Source organism: Halichoeres trimaculatus, unplaced genomic scaffold (genome assembly GCF_033239565.1).
Source record: "Halichoeres trimaculatus isolate MK-OKI-2021-1 unplaced genomic scaffold, fHalTri1.1 fHalTri1_scaffold_4, whole genome shotgun sequence".
Lineage (NCBI taxonomy): Eukaryota > Metazoa > Chordata > Actinopteri > Labriformes > Labridae > Halichoeres > Halichoeres trimaculatus.
Window position 1 is genome coordinate 1,918,509 of NW_027437182.1, and position 21,501 is coordinate 1,940,009.

At 41.9% G+C, this 21,501-nt stretch overlaps 1 protein-coding gene across 1 annotated transcript; it reads left to right on the forward strand.

Moving 5' to 3' along the window:
• LOC141788608 (uncharacterized) lies at positions 1 to 9,946 on the forward strand. Its single transcript, XM_074667514.1, has 3 exons — positions 1 to 24; positions 199 to 252; positions 6,343 to 9,946. Coding segments are annotated over exons 2-3 (2,214 nt in total). The 5' UTR covers positions 1 to 24; positions 199 to 250; the 3' UTR covers positions 8,555 to 9,946.
• The last annotated feature ends 11,555 nt before the right edge of the window (positions 9,947 to 21,501 follow it).

Sequence of the window (21,501 nt, forward strand, 5' to 3'; positions counted from 1 at the left end):
TTCCCCCTGAGAGACAAACATCAGGTAAGAACACCATTTAATTTACTTAACTGCATAATTTTAGACCTGAAAAAAAAAATGTAGATGAAGAACTCAAATAGACAGCACCTTTTTATGACTCAGTGATGATTTCAGGTATATCACTTTACTAAATGATGATGACTGATATGAAAATAACACTGTTCTTTTTTTACACAGAGAACTGAAAAGTGTTTCAGAAGCCAACACCCCTGAAGACAAGACCACGGCCATGTGAGTCCTCTAACTGAACCATAACACAAACTGTAATATCAGCCACAGCATCTTCAGCATTTTATAACACTTCAGCTGATCATTTCCTTTAGTGCCCATCAACATCATTTGGAATAATTGTTTTTAATCCCCTGTGAATCCACCATTGGGACAGTGCTGTTAAAAACAAAGGTTTTAACAACCCTTTGGAGACACATTAGCTGGAAGGAGACTTTTGATGTATGGTTATCAGACTTTGATTCACCTTATTTATGGGTGAAAATATGAGAAAAACATGTCTTTGTTTCTGTCAGTCACAGGATAACAGACTAACAAACTCATGATAACAAATAAAACATACTAAAACAAAATATGTAGACAGCTCCTCAACCAGAGCAGTCTAAAATAGTCTAAGTTATATTTTAGGTGTCCGTCTCTATCTGTCTTTATCTGTCTCTCTGTGAGTGAGGAGCTGAGAGGGAATTGACTTTTGATTCAACTTTTTGTAATTTTTTTTGGTGTGAGTGTGTTTATGAGTTGCCACTTAATCATTTACTCTAGTTTAGTGTATGTGTGTGTGTGTGTGAATGTATGAATGTGTGTGTGTTGTTAGCGAGGGCAGTGTGCATTTGTTTGGCACAGTCCAGTGGAGGAGGCTGCAGCCGCAGAGTAAGAAAGGCTGACTTGACGTCATGCCATCAAACTTCTCTCCGCGGTGCGGTGCTCAGTGAAGGGCGCTGGTCTGGCTGTAGGAAAGGTAGTGGGGTATGATGACTCTGTGAAGTCTGCCCACCCCCCCGCCCGCCATTAATTGGCCATTGTTGTTCCTACATAGCACAGCTATGGTTAGGTTAGCCATGTGGTGGAGAAAGGAACAATCATTCAAGACGCTTACCCTCGGATGTAAGTCATCCAGCTTCTTGTTTCTGCTCAGGCAGAGCCCTCCCCGGTCCCTCTCATTATGGGGACTCCAGTTGTTGCGTTTTTTTTTCTGATTCCAAAAATAAATCCATGTTGTCAGCCTCAGCTGGGAGTGTGAGGTGTAGAGAAATAATGGATGAGGACACGTCTGATCTTCCGAAAGTGTCTCAGAAAAGAAAAAATATTGAATCTGTTAAAAAGAGTAGTTGAAACAAAGAAACTGAGCATGAGGATGTCGGAGTCTGAGAGTGATTTCCCTATGACTCAGAGGACTCTCAGTCTGTCTTCTCCCCGGCAGTTATAAAACCTTCCTGGTGCAGACTACTCCTAGCTGCCAAATACCGGGGACTTTTTCTCTGACCTGTGCTTAGTTTTTAAATCAGCCAGACTACTCACCAGGAAGAGCTATCAATCAATCTTTAAGCAATCTTTATTTGTATAGCGCCAAATCATAACAAACGTTATCTCAAGACACTTAACAAAAACATTTACAGGTCTAGACCCATAAATGTTAATAAAATTTTATTAGCAGAAACCCAACATCAAGACAAGATAAGGAGTCTGATCTTATCTTGACCCACCATGAGTACAGGACTTTGCAGCATTTAGTAAGTTACAATGGAGAGGAAAAACTTCCCTTTAACGGGCAGAAATGAGTCTGGACAGAACCAGACTCATGTTAGACAGACATCTGAGGAGACCATGGTAGCAGGCCATTCCCGGCAATAATCCAAAGCTGTAGCAGCTGGAGTCTGACAGGAGCACAGCAGTAGACCGTCCACTTCACCGATCCCCAGGAACCTTTGAGACAAACTCAGATCCTCCCAGAGAGGTGTATGGTCAGTAACTATAACAGGACATTAAGACTGGAAGTTAGACTGACAGAAAAAGAGGGAAACAGGAGCCCTGTGTGTCAAATCCCCCCAGCAGTCTAAACCTATAGCAGCATGACTAAGAGCTGGTTCAGACCTGATCCAGCTCTAACTGTAAGCTTTATCAAAAAGGAAAGTTTTAAGTTTACTCTTAAAGGTTGAGACCGTGTCTGCTCCCCGGACCTCAACCGGTAAGTTATTCCAAAGAAGAGGAGCCTGATAACTAAAGGCTCGACCTCCCAGACTACTTTTAGAGACCCTAGGTACAACGAGCAGACCAGCATGTTGAGAACGCAAAGACCCAGACGGATTATACGGAACGATTAAGTCTTTAAGATAGGATGGCCCGATGCCATTAAGCGCTTTGTAAGTCAAAAGAAGAATTTTAAACTCTATCCTAGATTTTATAGGTAACCAGTGTAGAGACGCTAACACTGGAGAGATGTGCTCTCTCCTCCCAGTCCAAGTCAGTACCCGAGCGGCAGCATTCTGAACCAGCTGAAGAGTCCTAATAGACTTATTAGGACAGCCGGATAAAAGAGAGTTACAGTAGTCCAGCCTAGAAGAAACGAAAGCATGGACTAGTTTCTCAGCATCGCTCCGAGACAAGATGTGTCTAATTCTCTTGATATTACGAAGATAAAAAAAAATGCCGTCCTTGAGACCTGTTGGATGTGAGAGTTAAAGGACAGGACCTGATCCAAAAGAACTCCCAGGTTCCTGACAGTGGTGCTGGAAGCCAAGCTGATGTCGTCGAGGCGGCGATGTTGTTCAAGAAAGCTTCTCTGAGATGTTTGGGTCCAAGAACAATGACTTCAGTCTTCTCTGAGTTCAGCAGTAAGAAGTTAGTTTTAGCTATAGGGAGGAGGTTTTTACAGATCAGGAGATTTAAAGACTCAGAAAACTGGTACTAAGGGTAAAAGCTGAAATCATCAATGATGATGATTTTTTGATGTTTTTACCTTTTACTGACCGTTCTTCTGACTGTTGCTAATTTTTTAAAATCTATTTTTTTAGTTATTTATTTTTTAAAGGAGCCGCTCTTTTCAAGCTGATGGAGACCAAACAAATTGACCTCATGTTTGTCGAGGAAACCCACAGCACCTCAGTCAATGAGAGCTGGTTTTAAGCCACAGGTCCAGTCTGAGTGGAAGGGTGAGGTTGTATTTGCTTTAAGTTTTTTTGAGTCCGATACCTTTAATGCTAAAATTGAATTATTGCTGGTATCAGTAAATATTCAAATGTACTGATTTATAAAAAAAAACAAAACAAAAAAAAACAGCTAAGCACGATATTTTTTAATTGACAACTTAAAGTTGTTATCTTTCATTCCAGAACAGAAAATGTGTTTTAGTAGTTGTGTGTTATTTTTGAGAAATTTTTGACTTTCAGAGATTTTAAGTTTTCTTTACTGGGAAAAAAACAAGAGCATAAAATCAGTTCAAAACCCCCCACTCTTGTTAAAATTGGTGAAGTGAGTTGTAAATTAACACTCAACATCCACTGATAACAGCTGTAGAATAAGTCAGTCATCAATCCCAAGACGTTCCCAGGCCAGCCAAGAGATTTAGTCTCTCCAGCGTGTCCTGGGTCTGCCTAGGGTCTCCTCCCGGTGGGACGTGCCCTGAACACCTCACCAGGGAGGCGTCCAGGAGGCATCCTCATCAGATGCCCGAGCCACCTCATCTGGCTCCTCTCAACGCGGAGGAGCAGCGGCTCTACTCCGAGCTCCTCACGGATAGCGGAGCTTCTCACCCTTTCTCTAAGGGAGAGCCCGGCCACCCTACAGAGGAAGCTCATTTCAGCTGCTTGTACCCGCGATCTTGTTCTTTCGGTCACTACCCAAAGCTCATGACCATAGGTGAGGGTGGGAACGAAGATCGACCGGTAAACAGAGAGCTTTGCCTTCCGGCTCAGCTCCCTCTCCACCATGACAGACCTGTGCAGAGTCCGCATTACTGCAGACGCCACATCGATCCACCCGCCGATCTCTCGCTCGATCCTTCCCTCACTCGTGAACAAGACCCCGAGATACTTAAACTCCTCCACTTGGGGCAAGATCTCCTCCCTGACCTGGAGAGGGCACTCCACCCTTTTCCGGCTGAGGACCATGGACTCGGATTTGGAGGTGCTGATTCTCATCCCAGCCGCTTCACACTGGGCTGCGAACCGCTCCAGAGAGAGTTGAAGGTCATGGCTTGATGAAGCCAATAGGACCACATCATCTGCAAAAAGCAGTGATCCAATCCTGAGGTCACCAAACTGGAAAAAGAAGTGGGCCTTCAAGGAAGAATTAAAAAATCTCTATGATCGGGGAGGCTCTTATACGGATGGGGAGACTGTTCCACAGTCGGGGTTTAGTTCAGTTGGGCTGTGTTTATAGTTATCTATCTGTTTTCAGGTGCTTTTGTGTGTTGAGTCTAAATAAATAACCAAATCAACAACAACTTTCTCTCATTTCACTAAGAACTGTTCAGTGATCTGCTGAGCCGAGTGCTTACGTTCACAGAATGGAGAATGGAGTACATCAGGTTTCTACTCTCTCTCACACACAAACTTCTACTAAGACTATTTCAGTATTATTATCAGCAACCTTAATTCATGTGGTCACACATTACGTCTGGAGGAACTGTGGCACATCATTATTGGGTTTACAGTAATGTTAGATGTGAGTATAGAGGACTGGGAAGTTTATAACAATTTTGGGAGAGTCTGCTGCCTTAACTTACCTTAGAAACATTTATCTGCTCTCCAGAGTTTCTCCTCTTGACAAAAACTTTTTCATCTATGTGTGTTTGAGAGAAATCACTGCATGCACATGGCTTTCACTGCTGATTGGCTGTTACCAGAGCCATGGCTCTGCTTGTAGCCAATCAGATGGTACTGTGGGTGGGACGGTGCTGGGGACTGAGTAGTGACTGCAGACAGCGGTGCAGCTGCATCAGAGCTGAAACAACACAGTTTTAAATTGTTTTCTTATCGGCCATCGGATTGAAAAATGGCAGATGCCGATATGTCCCAAAATGCCAAATATCGGCCCAGAGAATCAGCCCGCCAGATAATTGGTCTATCCCTAAAGTTGATCATTAATCTGCAAGCTAGGGTTTCCTGGTGTCAGGTGCACTTATGAACACCCTTATGTTCAAACATGGTGTTATAGACAAACTGTGACTAGCACAGAAGTCCAACAACTGAACACTGCTGTGGTTCAGATCAGGCAAGCCTTTTCTCCCAATCACACCCCTCCAAGTCACGCTGTCATTGCCCCCGTGAGCGTTGAAGTCCTCCAGTAAGACAATGGAGTCCACAGTTGGGGTGTTTTCCAGCACCCGTCCCAAGGACTCCAGAAAGGGTGGACTGCTGTTTGGTGCGTGAGCACAAACGACAGTCAGGACCCATTCTCTGACCCAAAGGCGCAGAGAAGCAATCTGCAGAGAACTGCAACACACCGGCAGAGAGCTGGGGAGCTATAAGTTACCTGCTCTCCACCTCTCACCTGGAGAAATGCCAGCAAAGAAGAGAGTCCTACCCCTCTCGAGAAGGTTGGTTCCAGAGCCCAAGCTGTGTTTTGAGGTGAGCCCGACTATCTAGCCGGTATCTCTCTACCGCCTGCACCAGCTCAGGTTTCTTCCCCACCAGTGAGGTGACATACCATGTCCCAAAAGCCAGTTTCCATAACCGGGGCTGCCAAGACTCTGCCTTTGACCGCTGCCCAATCCACACTGCATGGACCCCTATGGCTCCTCCTGCAGGTGGTGGGTCCACAGGAGAATGGACTCATGTCATTTACCAGGCACTCCCCTGCGGGCCCCGACCCCAGGCCTGGCTTCAGGATGAGGCTCCGGAGACCCTCAGGCCAGGGTGAACTTATCCCTGTTATTTATCAATCATCGCTCTTTGACCGCACTTCGTCTCACCCCTCACCTAGGACCAGTTTGCCTTGGGAGACCTGACCAGGGGCAATTGCCCCTGACAACATAGCTCCTAGGGTCATTGACACACTCAAATCTCTCCACCACATTAAGGTGGGAGCCACGGAGGACCACGTTTATTAATGTTAAACAGAGGCAGAACCAGAGGGACTCCCCTCTGTGACGTCACCTTTACATCACAGTTTTCAATGAGGAATGGTTGCTTAACTGTTGTCTTTCACCTGCAATATGCCATTTGGAACACTCCATGATGCTGAATGGTCTTTGTATTTTATTTTACTGATAAATTTGTTGAGCACTGAATATACATGTATTAAAGCTAAGATTCTTTTTCAAGAGTTCTTCATTGTATTTTGCTTTAAGCTAATTCTTTCTCTGTTTTACAGGCCCAACTTATCCAGATATGACCACATCAGTAAAAAACTGATCCATCAAGGATCTCCTGCTCTGTACCAGCTGAACCTGACGAAAGACACAACTGGAGGTGTTACTAAAATGACCCTCGGCCAAAAAGATCCAATCAGGACAAACAGAACCATCTTACTGGTTGGTGAAACAGGAACAGGAAAGTCTACTCTGATCAACGCTCTGACTAACTATGCCATGGGAGTGAAGTGGGAGGACGACGTTTGGTTTAAGATTGTAGAAGAGGAGGAGAGAGCTCAGAGCGAAAGTCAGACCCCAGACGTGATAATGTATGAGATCTTTGGGTTTGAAGGTAAACCTCTGCCCTTCTCTCTGACCATCGTCGACACTCCTGGATACGGAGACACCAGAGGAACTGAACAAGACGACATTGTTAGCAAAAGGCTGTACGACTTGTTTCGCTCTGAGAACGGAGTCCATGAGATTAATGTGGTGGGTCTGGTGCTGAAAGCGAGTGAGAATCGACTGAGCGACCGTTCAAGGTACATCTTTGACTCAGTGGTGTCTCTGTTTGGGAACGACATGGAGAAGAACATCGTCTGTCTCTTTACACACTCAGATGGAAGAAAACCTAAAGATGCTCTGGGTGCTATAAAAGCAGCAAATGTTAAGTGTGCCATGAATGAAATGGATGTGCCAGTTTTCTTCCTGTTTGATAACACCCAAAAAGACGACCGGACAGAGGACGCAGAAATCCTTGAACAGGCAGAGCAGAGAACAAGAAAAGCTTTAGAGAAATTTTCAGAGTTTCTGGAGAAAGCTGCTCCTCAAAATCTGAAGAAAACTGTGGACGTTCTCAACTCGCGCATCAGACTGACAGCCTGCATCCAGAACCTGCAAGACCGGATTAAGACAATTGAACTACAACAGAGAGAGATTCAACAGACTCAAGACGCTCTGAAGAAACATGAAGCAGAGATGAAGAGCAAGGAAGAAGAGATGAAGCGCAAAGAAGAAGATGCCAAAAAACATCAGGAAAAGATCAAACAGGCTCAGGAATCTCTGAGGAAACATGAAGCAGAGATGGAGAGCGAAGAAGAAGAGATGAAGCGCAAAGAAGAACATGCCAAAAAACATCAGGACAAGAAGCAACAGGCTGAGGTAGCCCTAAAGAAACATGAAGCAGAGATGGAGAGAAATAAAGAAGAGGTGAAGAGCAAAGAAGAATTTGTCAGAAGACATGATGAGGAGACCAGACAGACCCAGGAAGACCTGAAGAAACAGGAAGCAGAGATGGAGAAACACAAGGACTTCATTGTAGAAGTTGATGAACCCTACAAAGAAAAACAGGCCATTGAAGGTGGGTGGTGGTTTTCAGGGCTGTTTTACAATGGAGCTACCTGCTGTACAGTCTGTGAGGAGAACTGTCACTACCCTAAATGTGACGTGGCCCATAACCCCGGAGTCTGTGAGGTCATGGAGAAAGGCTACTGCACTATTTGTTCTGGAAAATGTCCTGCGTCTGATCACGTGAAAGAGGAGTGGATCTACGTGACAAAGACAAGAAAAGTGAAAAAGACGCTTCAGGACATGAAAGAGAAGTATGAAAAAGGCATAGCAAATGTTGCAAGGGGAAAAGCTCAATTGGAAAATCTTAAGAAGATTAAAATTGGCCCAGAAGACTTGAAAAATGTGAAAGAGAATTATGAAAGAGGCATAGCAAATGTTGCAAGGGCAAGTGCCCAATTGGAAATCCTTGAGATGACTAAAATCGACCCGAGAGAGATGAAAAATTTAAAAGAGAAACATAAACGAGGCATAGCAAACGTTGCGAGACAAAAAGCCCAATTAGAACATCTTGAGAAGACTAAAATCCACCAAGGAGACATAGAAGATGTGAAAGAGAAGTATGAAAAGAGTAAAGCAGACTGTGAGGATGTATCAGGTGTTTTGGAAGCTCTGGAGATGGAAATGAAAAAGCTTCAGGAAGATAAAGATCGGTGTTTGGAGGAGGCTTTCCAGCATGTTGTCAAACTGGAGCAGATCGCGCTGAAAGCTGATTCCCTGTCCACTCATGTTCACCTGGACTTCCTGATTGAGAGGATGAAGGAGAAAGGAGACACTGAGAAGGCCAAGAAGCTGGAGGAGATCAAGAACCGACTGGGAGAAGGAGCCAAAAAGGGACTCGGGTACAAACTGGCATCAGCTAGAAACTGGTTCAGAAAACACTGAGAGGAGAAGAGCATGACTGAGAGCAGACAACTGAGACTCAACAAGACCTGATATAACAATGTCTCTCCATATTTACTCTCTACTGACAGTTAAACTTTAACTCCTTACTGTAAGCAACTAAAAAAAACATTAAAAACTCATGTATCCATGAGTTCAATTTCACTTGTATTAACAGAATTTAAAGACGCCTACTTAATCTTATTAAACAAATTATGATTGGATGAATAAAAATGTGTTCGTAGTACTAGCAGCATGTAAATAAGCATGGAGGGTCCAGAAACTGAGGGAGATGTAGAGTCAGACTGATGAAGAGGAGGAGGACCATATATATTAGGGGTGTAATTGATGGTCCTATAAAAAAGGTGTTTTTTCACCAAGCAGTTAAATACCACACACCTCATGATAGGTAAAGGCAAAGAGCTCTCTGAAGACATTCACAACCTGATTGTAGCTCAGCGTCAGAATGGAACTGGTTACAGACTTATATCAAAGCACCTGAATATTCCAGTCAGCACCGTTGGGGCCATTATTCACAAGTGGAAGAAGCACCACCTTACCATCAACAGGCCACGCACAGGAGCTCCTTGAAGATTTCTGACCAGGGAGTCAGAAAGATAGTCAGAAGAGGACTCAACCAGCCAAGGACCACCCTGAAAGTGCTCCAGAAAAACTTGGAGGCAGCAGGTACAATTGTTACAGAGAAAACAATAGGCAATGCACTCCACCGCCATGGCCTCTATGGACGCTCAGCCCGCAAAACTCCATTCCTCAAGAAAAGACATGTTGAAGCTGGTTTAAAGTTTGCTAAACAGCATCTGGACAAGCCTGTAGAATACTGGGAGAATGTTGTCTGGTCAGATGAGACCAAAACTGAACTTTTTGGCTGTCATACTACAGACCATGTTTGGAGGAGAAATGGCACTGCACATCAGCCAAAAAACACTACACCAACAGTGAAGTATGGAGGTGGAATTAAATCCAACTGAACATTTGTGGAAAGAAGTAAAGAAAAGGGTTCACCAGAGGGCACCAAAGAATATTCCAGATTTAAAGACAATCTGTGCAGAGGAATGGGCCAAAATCACACCTGAGCAGTGTGGGCCATTAGTTCAAACATACAAGAAGCTTCTGGAAGCTGTCATTGCAATCATTGTATCTTTGGAAATCAATGTGATGAGATAGATATATACATGTAGATAGAGATAGAGAACCAAGTCAGGAACTCTTTTCATGTTTACCATCTCTACTAAAAGTTAAACTCTAACTCTTTACTGTAAACGACTGAAAAAATAAATAAATTGAAAATACATGTAACCATGACTTCTATTTCAGAATAGAATATAAAGACCTCTGTTTATCTATTGTGTTTTTGTTTTAAATCAATAACCAAGTCCTGATTGGATAAACTCTGAATCATTAATTAAATGTTTGATTGGAATCAGTTTGCTCAGTGTCTTCATTTAAAAGTCAGCAGGTTTGTTAGTCTGTTTACTTTAGGAATGTTGTTTTAACACAGCACACTGGGAAATATGAGGAAACTGAAGATTGGTTCTTACCTCAGTGTTTATCTACAGGAGAGAAATGATCCTGATTCACCTTCTGCTGCTGAGAAGGTTTAAAAACAGAGATTCATACAAAGACAAAGAGGAAAACAGACAAAGGGGGAGCTTTGGCTGTTTCAAAAAACATCTTATACTGATGAAGTTAAACCTCTGTTAATGTAGAAGCCCAGCAGGAGGATCAGTTGTGTTTCCTTTTATATAAATTGGAGAGTTTAAGAAGTGCATTCTTTCAGGTGTCCAGCAGGGGGAGGATTAACTGACTCCTCATATCAATGTTGTTAGACTTGCGTTACTTCAATGGCCCAGCAGGGGGAGCTTTTGACCAGAAACAATCACATATGAAAGACAATGCCATACTAACCTGAGCACAGCATTTTCTATAAACACGTTGGCGCCCTCTGCTGGGCTCTTTAAAGAATGCAGGTTTAACAAAAACCCACAGTCTGTTCAGCTGTCCTGCTCTCTCACTAAGCACAAGTGTGTCTCAGCCTGACCTAGATAGAGAAAAATGCTTTGGATTTCAATTATCATTTTTGAATTTTAAAATGAAGAAGAAAAAAAAAAAAAAAAAAAATATATATATATATATATATATATATATATATATATATATATATATATATATATATATATATATATATTTATATTTATATATATATATATATATATATATATATATATATATATATATATATATATATATATATATATATTTATATATTTATATATTTATATAAAATGTGCTCAGTTACTCTTCCTCACAGACGTGGATGATGTAACAGCCGTGCCACACCAAGCTAGAGTTCAGATTTGCATTTTTGAATTCAAGGAAAGTAGGGAGTTGAATTTTGAAATATGTAAACAATTTCAAAGAAAATAAATTCAATTTCAATACATTAAATTAAATTTGAGTTCATGCTTTTTAAATTCAATACAATAATTTTTCGTGGCACTAATCCCAGCCCGTAGACATCTTTCATACATATGGGGAGTGCCCTTACATTGAGGTCAGGGGCCCAGCTGATACAGAACACGGAGTTAACAGACACAGGCCAAAAGTGTTTACTGTAGTTGTTCATCACTGGCATACGTAGTTGCACCATGCTGGAAACAGACTCTGTGTTTTTGGTTATGTGTTGGTTTAGATCATGTTGCTGAACAGGAGTTGCGTAAGACCTACATCAGATCAACGATCTGAGTAGTTTTCAAGGATTCAGGAAAACTCTGCTGTTCCCATCACTCAGGCAGATCCCCAGCAGTTTTCCTGGCATCAGTTCATGAACAAACTGCTGAGAAACACCAAGTAGAGAAAACGTGCTAACATCCAGGAACATGCCTGAACACTCAGAAACTCAGTTTTTCCTGAAACCCCCAGAAATAAAACACACTTTATTAGGCACACCTGTCCAACTGCTCTTCAATGCAAATTTCTAATCAGCCAATCACATTACAGCAACTCAAAGCATTCAGGCATGTAGACATGGTGAAGACAATCTGCTGCAGTTCAAAGCGAGCATCAGAATGAGGAAGAAAGGTGATTTAATGGACTTTGAACGTGGCATGGTTGTTGGTCTGAGTATTCCGGAAACTGCTGATCTACTGGGATTTTAACCCACAACCATCTCTAGGGTTTACAGAGAATGGTCCCAAAAAGAGAAAATATCCAGTGAGCAGCAGTTCTGTGGGACAAAATGCCTTGTTGATGCCAGAGGTCAGAGGAGAATGGACAGACTGGTTGGAGCTGATAGAAAGGCAACAGTAACTCAGAGATTTCTCGATTTCTGCTCCACATTCAGATGGTAGGGTCAGAATTTGGCCTCAACAACATGAAAGCATGGATCCATCCTGCCTTGTATCAACGGTTCAGGCTGCTGCTGCTGGTGTAATGGTGTGGGGATATTTTCTTGGCTCACTTTGGGCCCCTTAGTACCAACTGAGCATGGTTTAAAGTCCACAGCCTACCTGAGTATTGTTGCTGACCATGTCCATCCCTTTATGAGCACAGTGTACCCATCTTCTGATGGCTACTTCCAGCAGGATAACGCTCCATGTCATAAAGCTGGAATCATCTCAGACTGCTTTCTTCAACATGACAATGAGTTCCCTGTACTCAAATGTCCTCCACAGTCCCCAGATCTCAATCCAATAGAGCACCTTTGGGATGTGGTGGAACGGGAGATTCTCATCATGGATGTTCAGACCACAAATCTGCAGCAACTGTGTGATGCTATCATGTCAATATGGACCATGTGGGTCATATATACACTCACCGACCACTTTATTAGGCCTCAGATGGATGTTTCACATCAACAAAATATAATTTTTATTTTCAGAGCTTTTTAAACAAAAATTTTCTACCACTGCGGGTTGTACTTTTTTCTATTGAGGATATAAGAACGACGCTCATTTTGCTTTTAGCTGTTTTTATATAATTTATACTTTTTCTGTATCGAGTGAAGACAAATATCAGTAACAGCTGAAGAAATTGTAAAAGTTTTCTGAAAAATAGACGCCAGGTTTTTGTTCCATCTCTGCTCCATTTGAGAAATTCCCTCAGACCAAATTAGGACACCGTGCCTACGATTACTGACAGGACGGGTTTTTGTGTTTTACGTCAACAAACATCAAAAGTGCAGAACATTCATCACTCGGACACAAGAGTTTATATTTAACACTAAACTGTTCTCACTTTATACACACAGACTGATAACACACTGGCTCTGTTTACGTTCATTTGTTTGAGGTCAGAGTGCAAGTTACACCGTGTGTGTGTGTTTTAGACGTCACACACTAATCCAACCAAACGTGACTCGTGTTGTTCGGAAAAATTCTGCACCCACTTCAAAGTGACATTAATTAATTAATTATTAGATTGATGAGGATGAAATCACAACAACACAAGTGATCCTTAGCGCCACCATGAGGAGTCATAATGTAGTGACTAGGTGACTCAATCTAGACAAATATCTGTTTATGAAACTGTCCTGACAGGACAAAAACGGCTGATTAAAGAACAATTAATCATTTTATTTTTTTAAAGGTAAAAATTGAGATGAGGAAAAATGTGAAAACATTATTTTTAGAGTAGAAAAGCTTTTTTGGAACAGATAACATAAATGTTTGAGTTCATTGTCGGCTGATGAAACAGGACAGCAGATCAAACACACACACTAACACACATATTGATCTGTCCCAGAACACACACACACACCAGCAGGACACACTCTGTCCTCCTCTCTCATGACGGGAAATCTCTCTCTCTACGGTAAATCTCCATCTTTCCAGTCACTTTTCATCTCAGCGTGTCATTGGTTGACACACTTCAGAGCTGCTTGCTGATTGGCCCGATGCTCGCTTCAGTGTCAGCCAATCAGCTCGCTCAGTGATGGTGGTGCGCTGCATCTCGTGATGGGTCTGACTGCCGGGAAGAGTCGGGAAGAGATGAGCATCACCTCCTCCTTCCTCTCTGCTCGCTGTTTCCGGGAAGTGTGTGTGTGTGTGTGAGAGTGTGTGTGTTTGCAGTTAGTGCTTCTGCAGCATGGTGACTCAGTGTTTGTCAGGTGTTGAGTCGTGCCTCTGCAGACCTTCCTCGTGCTCTGTGCTTTAATTTGCTCTCAGATTCAGCGAGAGCAGGCTGGATGGATGTAAATCAAACAGCGTCGTGCAGAGGACGACGACAAAAGGAGGTCACCACGACACGAGTCACTGACCTCAGTCTGAGGTCGTCTGGTTGTTGGCCCTGTGGTTTGTTGACATGAAAGGAAAACAAAAGCAGAAATTAGAGTCTGGAGAAGTCAAAGACTTCACATGACAATAAATTTGCAGGTGTCTTGGGATGCAGATGATACAGTCATTTCTGCATCGATCGCTGTCCTTCATGCTTCACCTCACAGCCCGTTACTCCCCCCTGTAGAACACAACAAGCTTCTGCAGCCTAGCAAAAAGCTAACTCGCGTCACTCTTTGTCCCATGCTGCTCTACAGGTGCCCAAAAGCGAGTGAAAGTCGAGCCAAGCTTCACCCTCGTTTAAGAAAAAGCTTTATCTGTTTAGAGTTTCGTTTCACTTTGGTTGTTTTTCTTCCTCCATGCTACGTCCACTATGGTAGCTACTCTGATTAGCTTCCACTTGCGATCATTAACACGAAAAGCCACTAGCCCACTTGGCGTACTGTGATTGGCTGACGTAACCATACTTACTCTCTGCTCCAGACCCAGAAATGGTTCCGTAATTCTAGATGGACACCAAAATTCTAGAATGTCAGTATTATTCTGGTTGTTACCAAAATAACGGAACCATTTCAGAGTTCTAGAATGTTAACTGAGTTGTAGGGAGCTTGATTTCTAGAATGTCACCAGAATTCCAAAACATTTCTAGGATTTTTTTGATGGCCACAAAAATTCTGGAATATCCCCACTATTCTAAAGGGCCAGGAGAATTCTAGAATTTCAGCAGAGTTCTGTAATTTAACCATTCCTCTATAATGTCAATATAAATCACAATGGTTCCAGAGCTTTGAAACTTTCAGGATTCTAAAATGTTACCAGAATTGTGGAATGTTTCAACTATCTTTAATTATTATGGGGATTTCAGACTGTTGCTTAATTTCTAGAAAAGTATCTTTATTCTACAATGACCCCAGAATTTTTAGTTGTTACCAAAATTCCAGAAAGTTGCCAGAATTCTAGATTGTGAATAAAATTCAGAATCAGAATCAGATCAGGTTTTATTGCCCTACACATACAAGTAATGTGACTTGGTGTATTGGTGCTAAACATTTAACGAGGACATACCATAAAACTAGCATCAGCTTAAATAATACAGAAATAGAAGCTATACTGTATATGTAGAAGAAAATAAGAAAGTCAAGATATATGATACCAAAAATGAGTCATAGAAGTGAAACAAACAAAAAAATATACAAAGGTAATGTGGAATTTTAAGTCTGCAGGGTGTTGATTCTCCGATGACACCAGAATTACAGAACTTTTTCAGAATTCTGGATTGTTACCAAAATTGTAGATTTTCTCCAGGATTCTGAATTATGACCAAGATTCTAGAATGTAGCAAGAGTTCTAGAACGTCTCCAGATTCTTAAAATGTCGCCAGAATTCTCTGATTTGTTGATGAGTTTTCAGCCCCAGTGTGTGAGTGTCTTTGGATGCTGAAGGAAACTCTTCTCACTGAGCTCACCTTGACTTTTCTGACCTCGTTGTTTCTTTGGAGCAAAGACCTCTTTCTGGAAATGTTCTGATGCTCTGTCTCTCTTTCTGCATGAATTGTCTTTTCCTGCTCATTTTCAGAGCGTAACGGGACTTTCACCATGAGGCTCTGGCCCCACTCTGTGTTCAGCTCTATTTTTTTACACAGAGATGTTGGAAAGAACCAAGAAAACCTGGGATATCTGGAGGAATTGGTAGCACCAACTTTCAAGACTTGATCAGTCTGAATGCTTCAGAACAGCAGCTTTAGGCCGTTAAAGGGCCATTCTGTGGAATTATGAGACCGTCATTAGTTTTCATTTTTGTATAAAAGTGAGACTATGTTGAGATGGCTTTTTAAGTCCAGACAGAAACTTTAAATGTTGAACGTGACATGAACCAGTTGTTGTCAGTCCAGGGTGAAAGCATGTGATGCTGCTTTTGACCATTAGGTGGAGCTGTGACTCCACAGATGAGCAGTTTGTGTCTCTGTGAGCTGCTCTGGTGAAAAGTCAGACATCAGAGTGAGTCAGACAGACAGAAAACCAGACAGACAGACCTCCTGACTCATGCGTCTCCTTCACTGACCACTTCGCTGTCTGTAAATCTCAGACTCTCTCTTTTATTTTCTGCTGACTTCAGTTTCTCCTCTCACAGCTCAGCATCACTTTTCCCAAAGTGTCTCAAAAACATCTGACTCATTGCCCCCACTGCTCAGCGTGACTCATGAAATCTACTATCAAAGCACATTTTTAAGAATTTCACTCATTGTCTTTTTTTCACATTTGGAAGAAATTGGACCCACACTGGGTCATTTGTTTCAGTTTTTGCATTTGTTGCACAAAGTTTTGCAAACACAGATCCTTCACTTCAGATGTGCAGCTGTGAGCAGAGTAAAGTCTTTTCTTTCACCATTTATCAGAAAAAGCACCAGAAACGTGTAAACCTGCTCATAGCTGCAGACAGAGGCCTTTCTGTTATTTTCTGTCTTATTAATGAGGCTGAATGAGCCGTTACTGTCCCTGAGCTCTGATCACATGACCGTCTCTCTGTGTTTTTCACCGTGAGCTTCAGATTTGTGTTTTTCAGTTGAGACCTGTCTCTCTGTCAGCTTGTGTTTTGCTGGCAGCAGACCAGCTCAGTGACTGTCTGCTGAGTCATGTTGTTGATCTCTTTCTCTCTGTCTCTCGTCTTACTGGAAACTCTCATTATCTCTCTTTTATCTCCAGGACTTTTTCTGCTCTCTCTCAGGCTTTTTCTCATTTGTCATCTCTTCTGTTTTTCGCTGGTTTCTTTGTCTCAGCACCGTCAGTTCTGCACATTCTGCGTTTTGTCTGCAGCCGGTGTTTTTACCATCTGTGTTTTCTGCTCTGTTAGCAGCGCCGGGGACATGATGTCAGTCCGTCCGTCCCCCCAGCTCTCTGATCCAGACCCAGACGTCGTAAAAACTCTGCTCAGGTTTTCTGAAGTTGCACGATGAGTCGTGTTTGTGTCATATCGCCCTGACAGTTATAATAAAAACACATCCCAAATCGACCAATTAGAAAACAGCTTTCATTTTCATTTCCTGTCAACATGTGTGATTAAAAACGAATAAAAAAAAAGCAGAGCTGGATTCAGTTAGCAAGATGTGCAGGTACAAGAAAGATACACATGTAAACAAGATATTGACAGGTTCAGCAAAGATCAAGATAAAAACTGCATCATGCAAAAAACAACATGATCAAAACATGTAAGCAAAGAGACGCAAGAATAAATAAGTGTAAATAAGATACGTGTTAAATACTGATGGGAGAAAATGAAAAATCAGGAAACTTGTGCAAGATATTCATACACATAAAGAGATACTTATACACAAAACAAGATCACAGAACCAAATATTTCTATTGAAAAAACACTTTTATACACAAAACAAGATATAAAGAAAAACAGAATATACTGAAACAAAGCAGTACTCGCATCCAAATCAATATGTATCAAATTCAGTATATCTGTAGACAAAACAAGATAAATGTACAAAAATGTTTATATCAAAAAACAAGATATGCTCATAAAAAATTAAGATCTAAATGTCGAAGAACATATTTGCACACAGAATCAATATTTCAGGACGCCTCTTCAACATTGAGTACACTGGGATTTTGGTACCTTGCTCAAGGGCACCTTGCCCCCGAACTATATAACAACATCCAAAAACAAGATGTTTGTCTGAAAAACAAGATGCTTGTATCATAATCAATACGTAAAAGTAGATATTGTGCACAAAACAAGAAATTTGAATACACAAAACTTATTTGTGTTATAAGAAATTATATCCATACAAACAAACGAGATATAATCTCATTCAAAAACAAGATATTTATACAGAATCAACAAATATTTATTTTGCAGGAATTTGTCAAAAACATTATATGGAAAAGAGGTAGTGACAGATTTTTGAGAGTTTGTTTTAAAACACCTGTAGAACGAGATATTTACATCTGGAAATGAGATGTTAACATGACGGGGTGAAGAAATGTTGATGAAATATAAAAAACGAGATTCTGAAATATGAGAAGTTTGAATATGAAAACATTTCTGACGAATAAGTGCAACCAAGATGCTTCCATGTGATGCCACCAAAACGTGAGATCAAGATATCAACATGTAGAGATGAAAGGTTTCAGTGTAAGCTAAAAGAAATATTGACATGTGAAAATAAAGAAATATGAAGCGGTGAACGTTTGTGAACATTGGTGAACTGCTGTTGCGTCATCGTTCTCCTCTTCTCCCTGTTTGTTCTGACTTCCTGTAAATCAGCTGATCTGAGGTCAGGGCCTGAGCTTCAATCTGCCGAGTCACTGACAGATACTGCTGCTCTCACTTCCTGCTCCGCACACAGGAAGTCTCAGCCTGTCCCCTCTCACTCTGAAATCATCATCATCTTAATCTTCATCATTACCAGAAGCATCATCACCCTCAGCTGCAGCAGGGAGGCTGTTGTTGACGGTGGTCGTCCTGTTTTCTGCAGCTGAACGACTGAATGAGGTCATGTTGTTGTTCCTGTTGAGCTGAGCTGGAGGGTTGCCCGGTATCACCTCGACACATTCCTGAGGGAGGGAGGAGGAGGAGGAGGAGGAGGAGGAGGAGGAGGAGAGAAAGTGAAGCTCAGCTCAGTCACATTAGGAGCACAGATCAGATCTCTTCCCTGCAGCAGCAGCTGTCCGGTCTTCCAGGGAAAGCTGAGCTCCACCCGTCCTCCCTCTGAGCTGATCTGAGGTCAGCTTCTCTGTCGCTCTGGAAACACAGAGTTTAAGATGCTCCTCAGCAGAGCAGGCTGGAGTTCAGCGATCTACTGTCTGTATATTTGTATATGAAATCAAAGCATCAATAAACAAAAACAGTATATAAGTTTACAAAACAAGATCTCTGTAAATGAAATTAGAAAAACATAATACAAAAACAAGATATTTAATATCTGTTCCCAGAACAAGAAAAAACATTGTATTTTTATGCAAAGCAAGTGTTTAATATAGGAAAACAAGATATTTTTGCTGTTACTTGCCAGAATCTTTTAATTACACTAAGATATCATAAAGTTTGCCGATTTCTGTATCTTGTTTTTAAACATCTTTATAAACAAAATATTTAAATGTATCAATGAGATGATAACGTAATGGAAAGAACAAACATTAATTTATGAAAACAGGATTTTGTGGCTGAAGACAGATTTGATTTAAATGTGTGAGAACAAGATTTCAACCCACAAAAAAATGTATGCAAACAAGATACATGTGTTTATTTTTTTTAATTGATTTTTTTCATGGTGAGTTTGTGTCTCAGTCGTAGATTAATATCAGGAAAGTGCACAGTCAGTCGGAGAAACCCTGGGAGGATGAACAGACTCTGATGACCTTCACACGGTCAGTGAAAGGTCTTTCCCTCAGAGCCTCAACGCCCTCTAACCTGCCGTCAGACTGAAGGTCATCGCTCAGCGCTCTGACATCATCAACAGTCACACGGCGCTGAGGGAAACTCCTCTCTGTCTCTCATGACGACAGAAAGGAAGAAGAAATGAGGCTGGTTTCCCTTCCTTCAGGTTGTGCAGCAGCGGTTAAACCCAGAAACCCTCAGAGAGCTCAGAGTGTTTCTGCCGCGCTGTGGGAAAACAAAAGTCGTGTGACCACAGCAGAGAAACCCTCAGCTCTGACTCCGTGACGCTCTCTCATGATGGAGGTGATGCTTCGTGGTGTTTCAGGGCTGAGCTGTGAAACCGGAGAGGGTCAGACTGACGGGCGTGAGCGTTACTGACGATATGAAAACTGCCTCCACATTCTCCTGGACATGTGAACATAAGAATTGAACGCGTCAAGTTTTTCTCATCACATTTATTTCCAAAGCTGCAATTCAAACAAAATTTCTCCCAGACATTGGTATTAACTCAAATAATCCACACATGAAAAGAAATCACAACGTTCAGGTCCATAAATAATGATTATGGTGAATTAAGTTCGATAACACAGGAAAAAAGTATTGAACACGCTAACTGAGACTCATCTAATACTTAGTGGAGAAGCCTTTGTTTGCAATGACAGCTTCCAGAAGCTTCTTGTATGTTTGAACTAATGGCCCACACTGCTCAGGTGTGATTTTGGCCCATTCCTCTGCACAGATTGTCTTTAAATCTGGAATATTCTTTGGTGCCCTCTGGTGAACCCTTTTCTTTACTTCTTTCCACAAATGTTCAGTTGAATTGAAGTCAGGTGATTGACTAGGCCGTTCTAACAGATTGATTTTCTTTTTCTGAAACCATTTGAGAGTCAACTTTGCCGTGTGCTTTGGATGGTTGTCCTGCTGGAAGGTCCAGCCACGTCTCATCTTCATCATCCTGGTGGATGGCAGCAGATTCAGATCAAGAATTTCCCCAGACATGGCTCCATTCATTGCTCCGTCAGTTATATGAAGTTTGCCAACACCATGAGATGAGAAACAACCCCATGCCATGATGCTTCCACCTCCAAACTTCACTGTTGGTGTAGTGTTTTTTGGCTGATGTGCAGAGCCATTTCTCCTCCAAACATGGTCTGTAGTATGACAGCCCAAAAGTTCAGTTTTGGTCTCATCTGACCAGACAACATTCTCCCAGTATTCTACAGGCTTGTCAAGATGCTGTTTAGCAAACTTTAAACCAGCTTCAACATGCCTTTTCTTGAGGAATGGAGTCTTGCAGGCTGAGCGTCCATAGAGGCCATGGCGGTGGAGTGCATTGCCTATTGTTTTCTCTGTAACAATTGTACCTGCTGCCTCCAAGTCTTTCTGGAGCACTTTCAGGGTGGTCCTTGGCTGGTTGAGTCCTCTTCTGACTATCTTTCTGACTCCCTGGTCAGAAATCTTCAAGGAGCTCCTGTGCGTGGCCTGTTGATGGTAAGGTGGTGCTTCTTCCACTTGTGAATAACGGCCCCAATGGTGCTGACTGGAATATTCAGGTGCTTTGATATAAGTCTGTAACCAGTTCCATTCTGATGCTGAGCAACAATCAGGTTGTGAATGTCTTCAGAGAGCTCTTTGCCTTTACCCATCATGAGGTGTGTGCTATTTAACTGCTTGGTGAAAAAACACCTTTTTTATAGGACCATCAATTTGCTCTAGCCCAGCTGATGTTGGTTTGCACTAATTGGAAGTTCAAGTAATAATTACTGACAGATTTCAGGTGGTATGGTGCATTTCCTGTCCAAAGTATTCAGCCTTTCCATGGTGTGTTCAATACTTTTTTCCTGTGTTATCGTACTTAATTCACCATAATCATTATTTATGGACCTGAACGTTGTGATTTCTTTCATGTGTGGATTATTTGAGTTAATACCAATGTCTGGGAGAAATTTTATTTGAATTGCTTTTTGGAAATAATTTTGATGAGAAAAAAGTTGACGCGTTCAATACTTATTTTCCCCACTGTATGTAATTGCTCTGTTTTGCATAATCTAACCAGGTCTTTGGTTCCCGGACTCTCTGGTCCACTCTCATCTAAAGCCAAAGCAATATTCAGAACAGCTGATCGTGGTGTTAAAAACTCTGAGCCCACGTTTTACTGAAGCAGCAACACTTCAGCTGTCCTGTGTGGTTTTTCTGCAGCTCGGTCCCGGAGCTCCCACTCCCGCAGAGGCAGTGTGTCTATCTCTGTTGGAGTGACACACTCACCATTGTTTT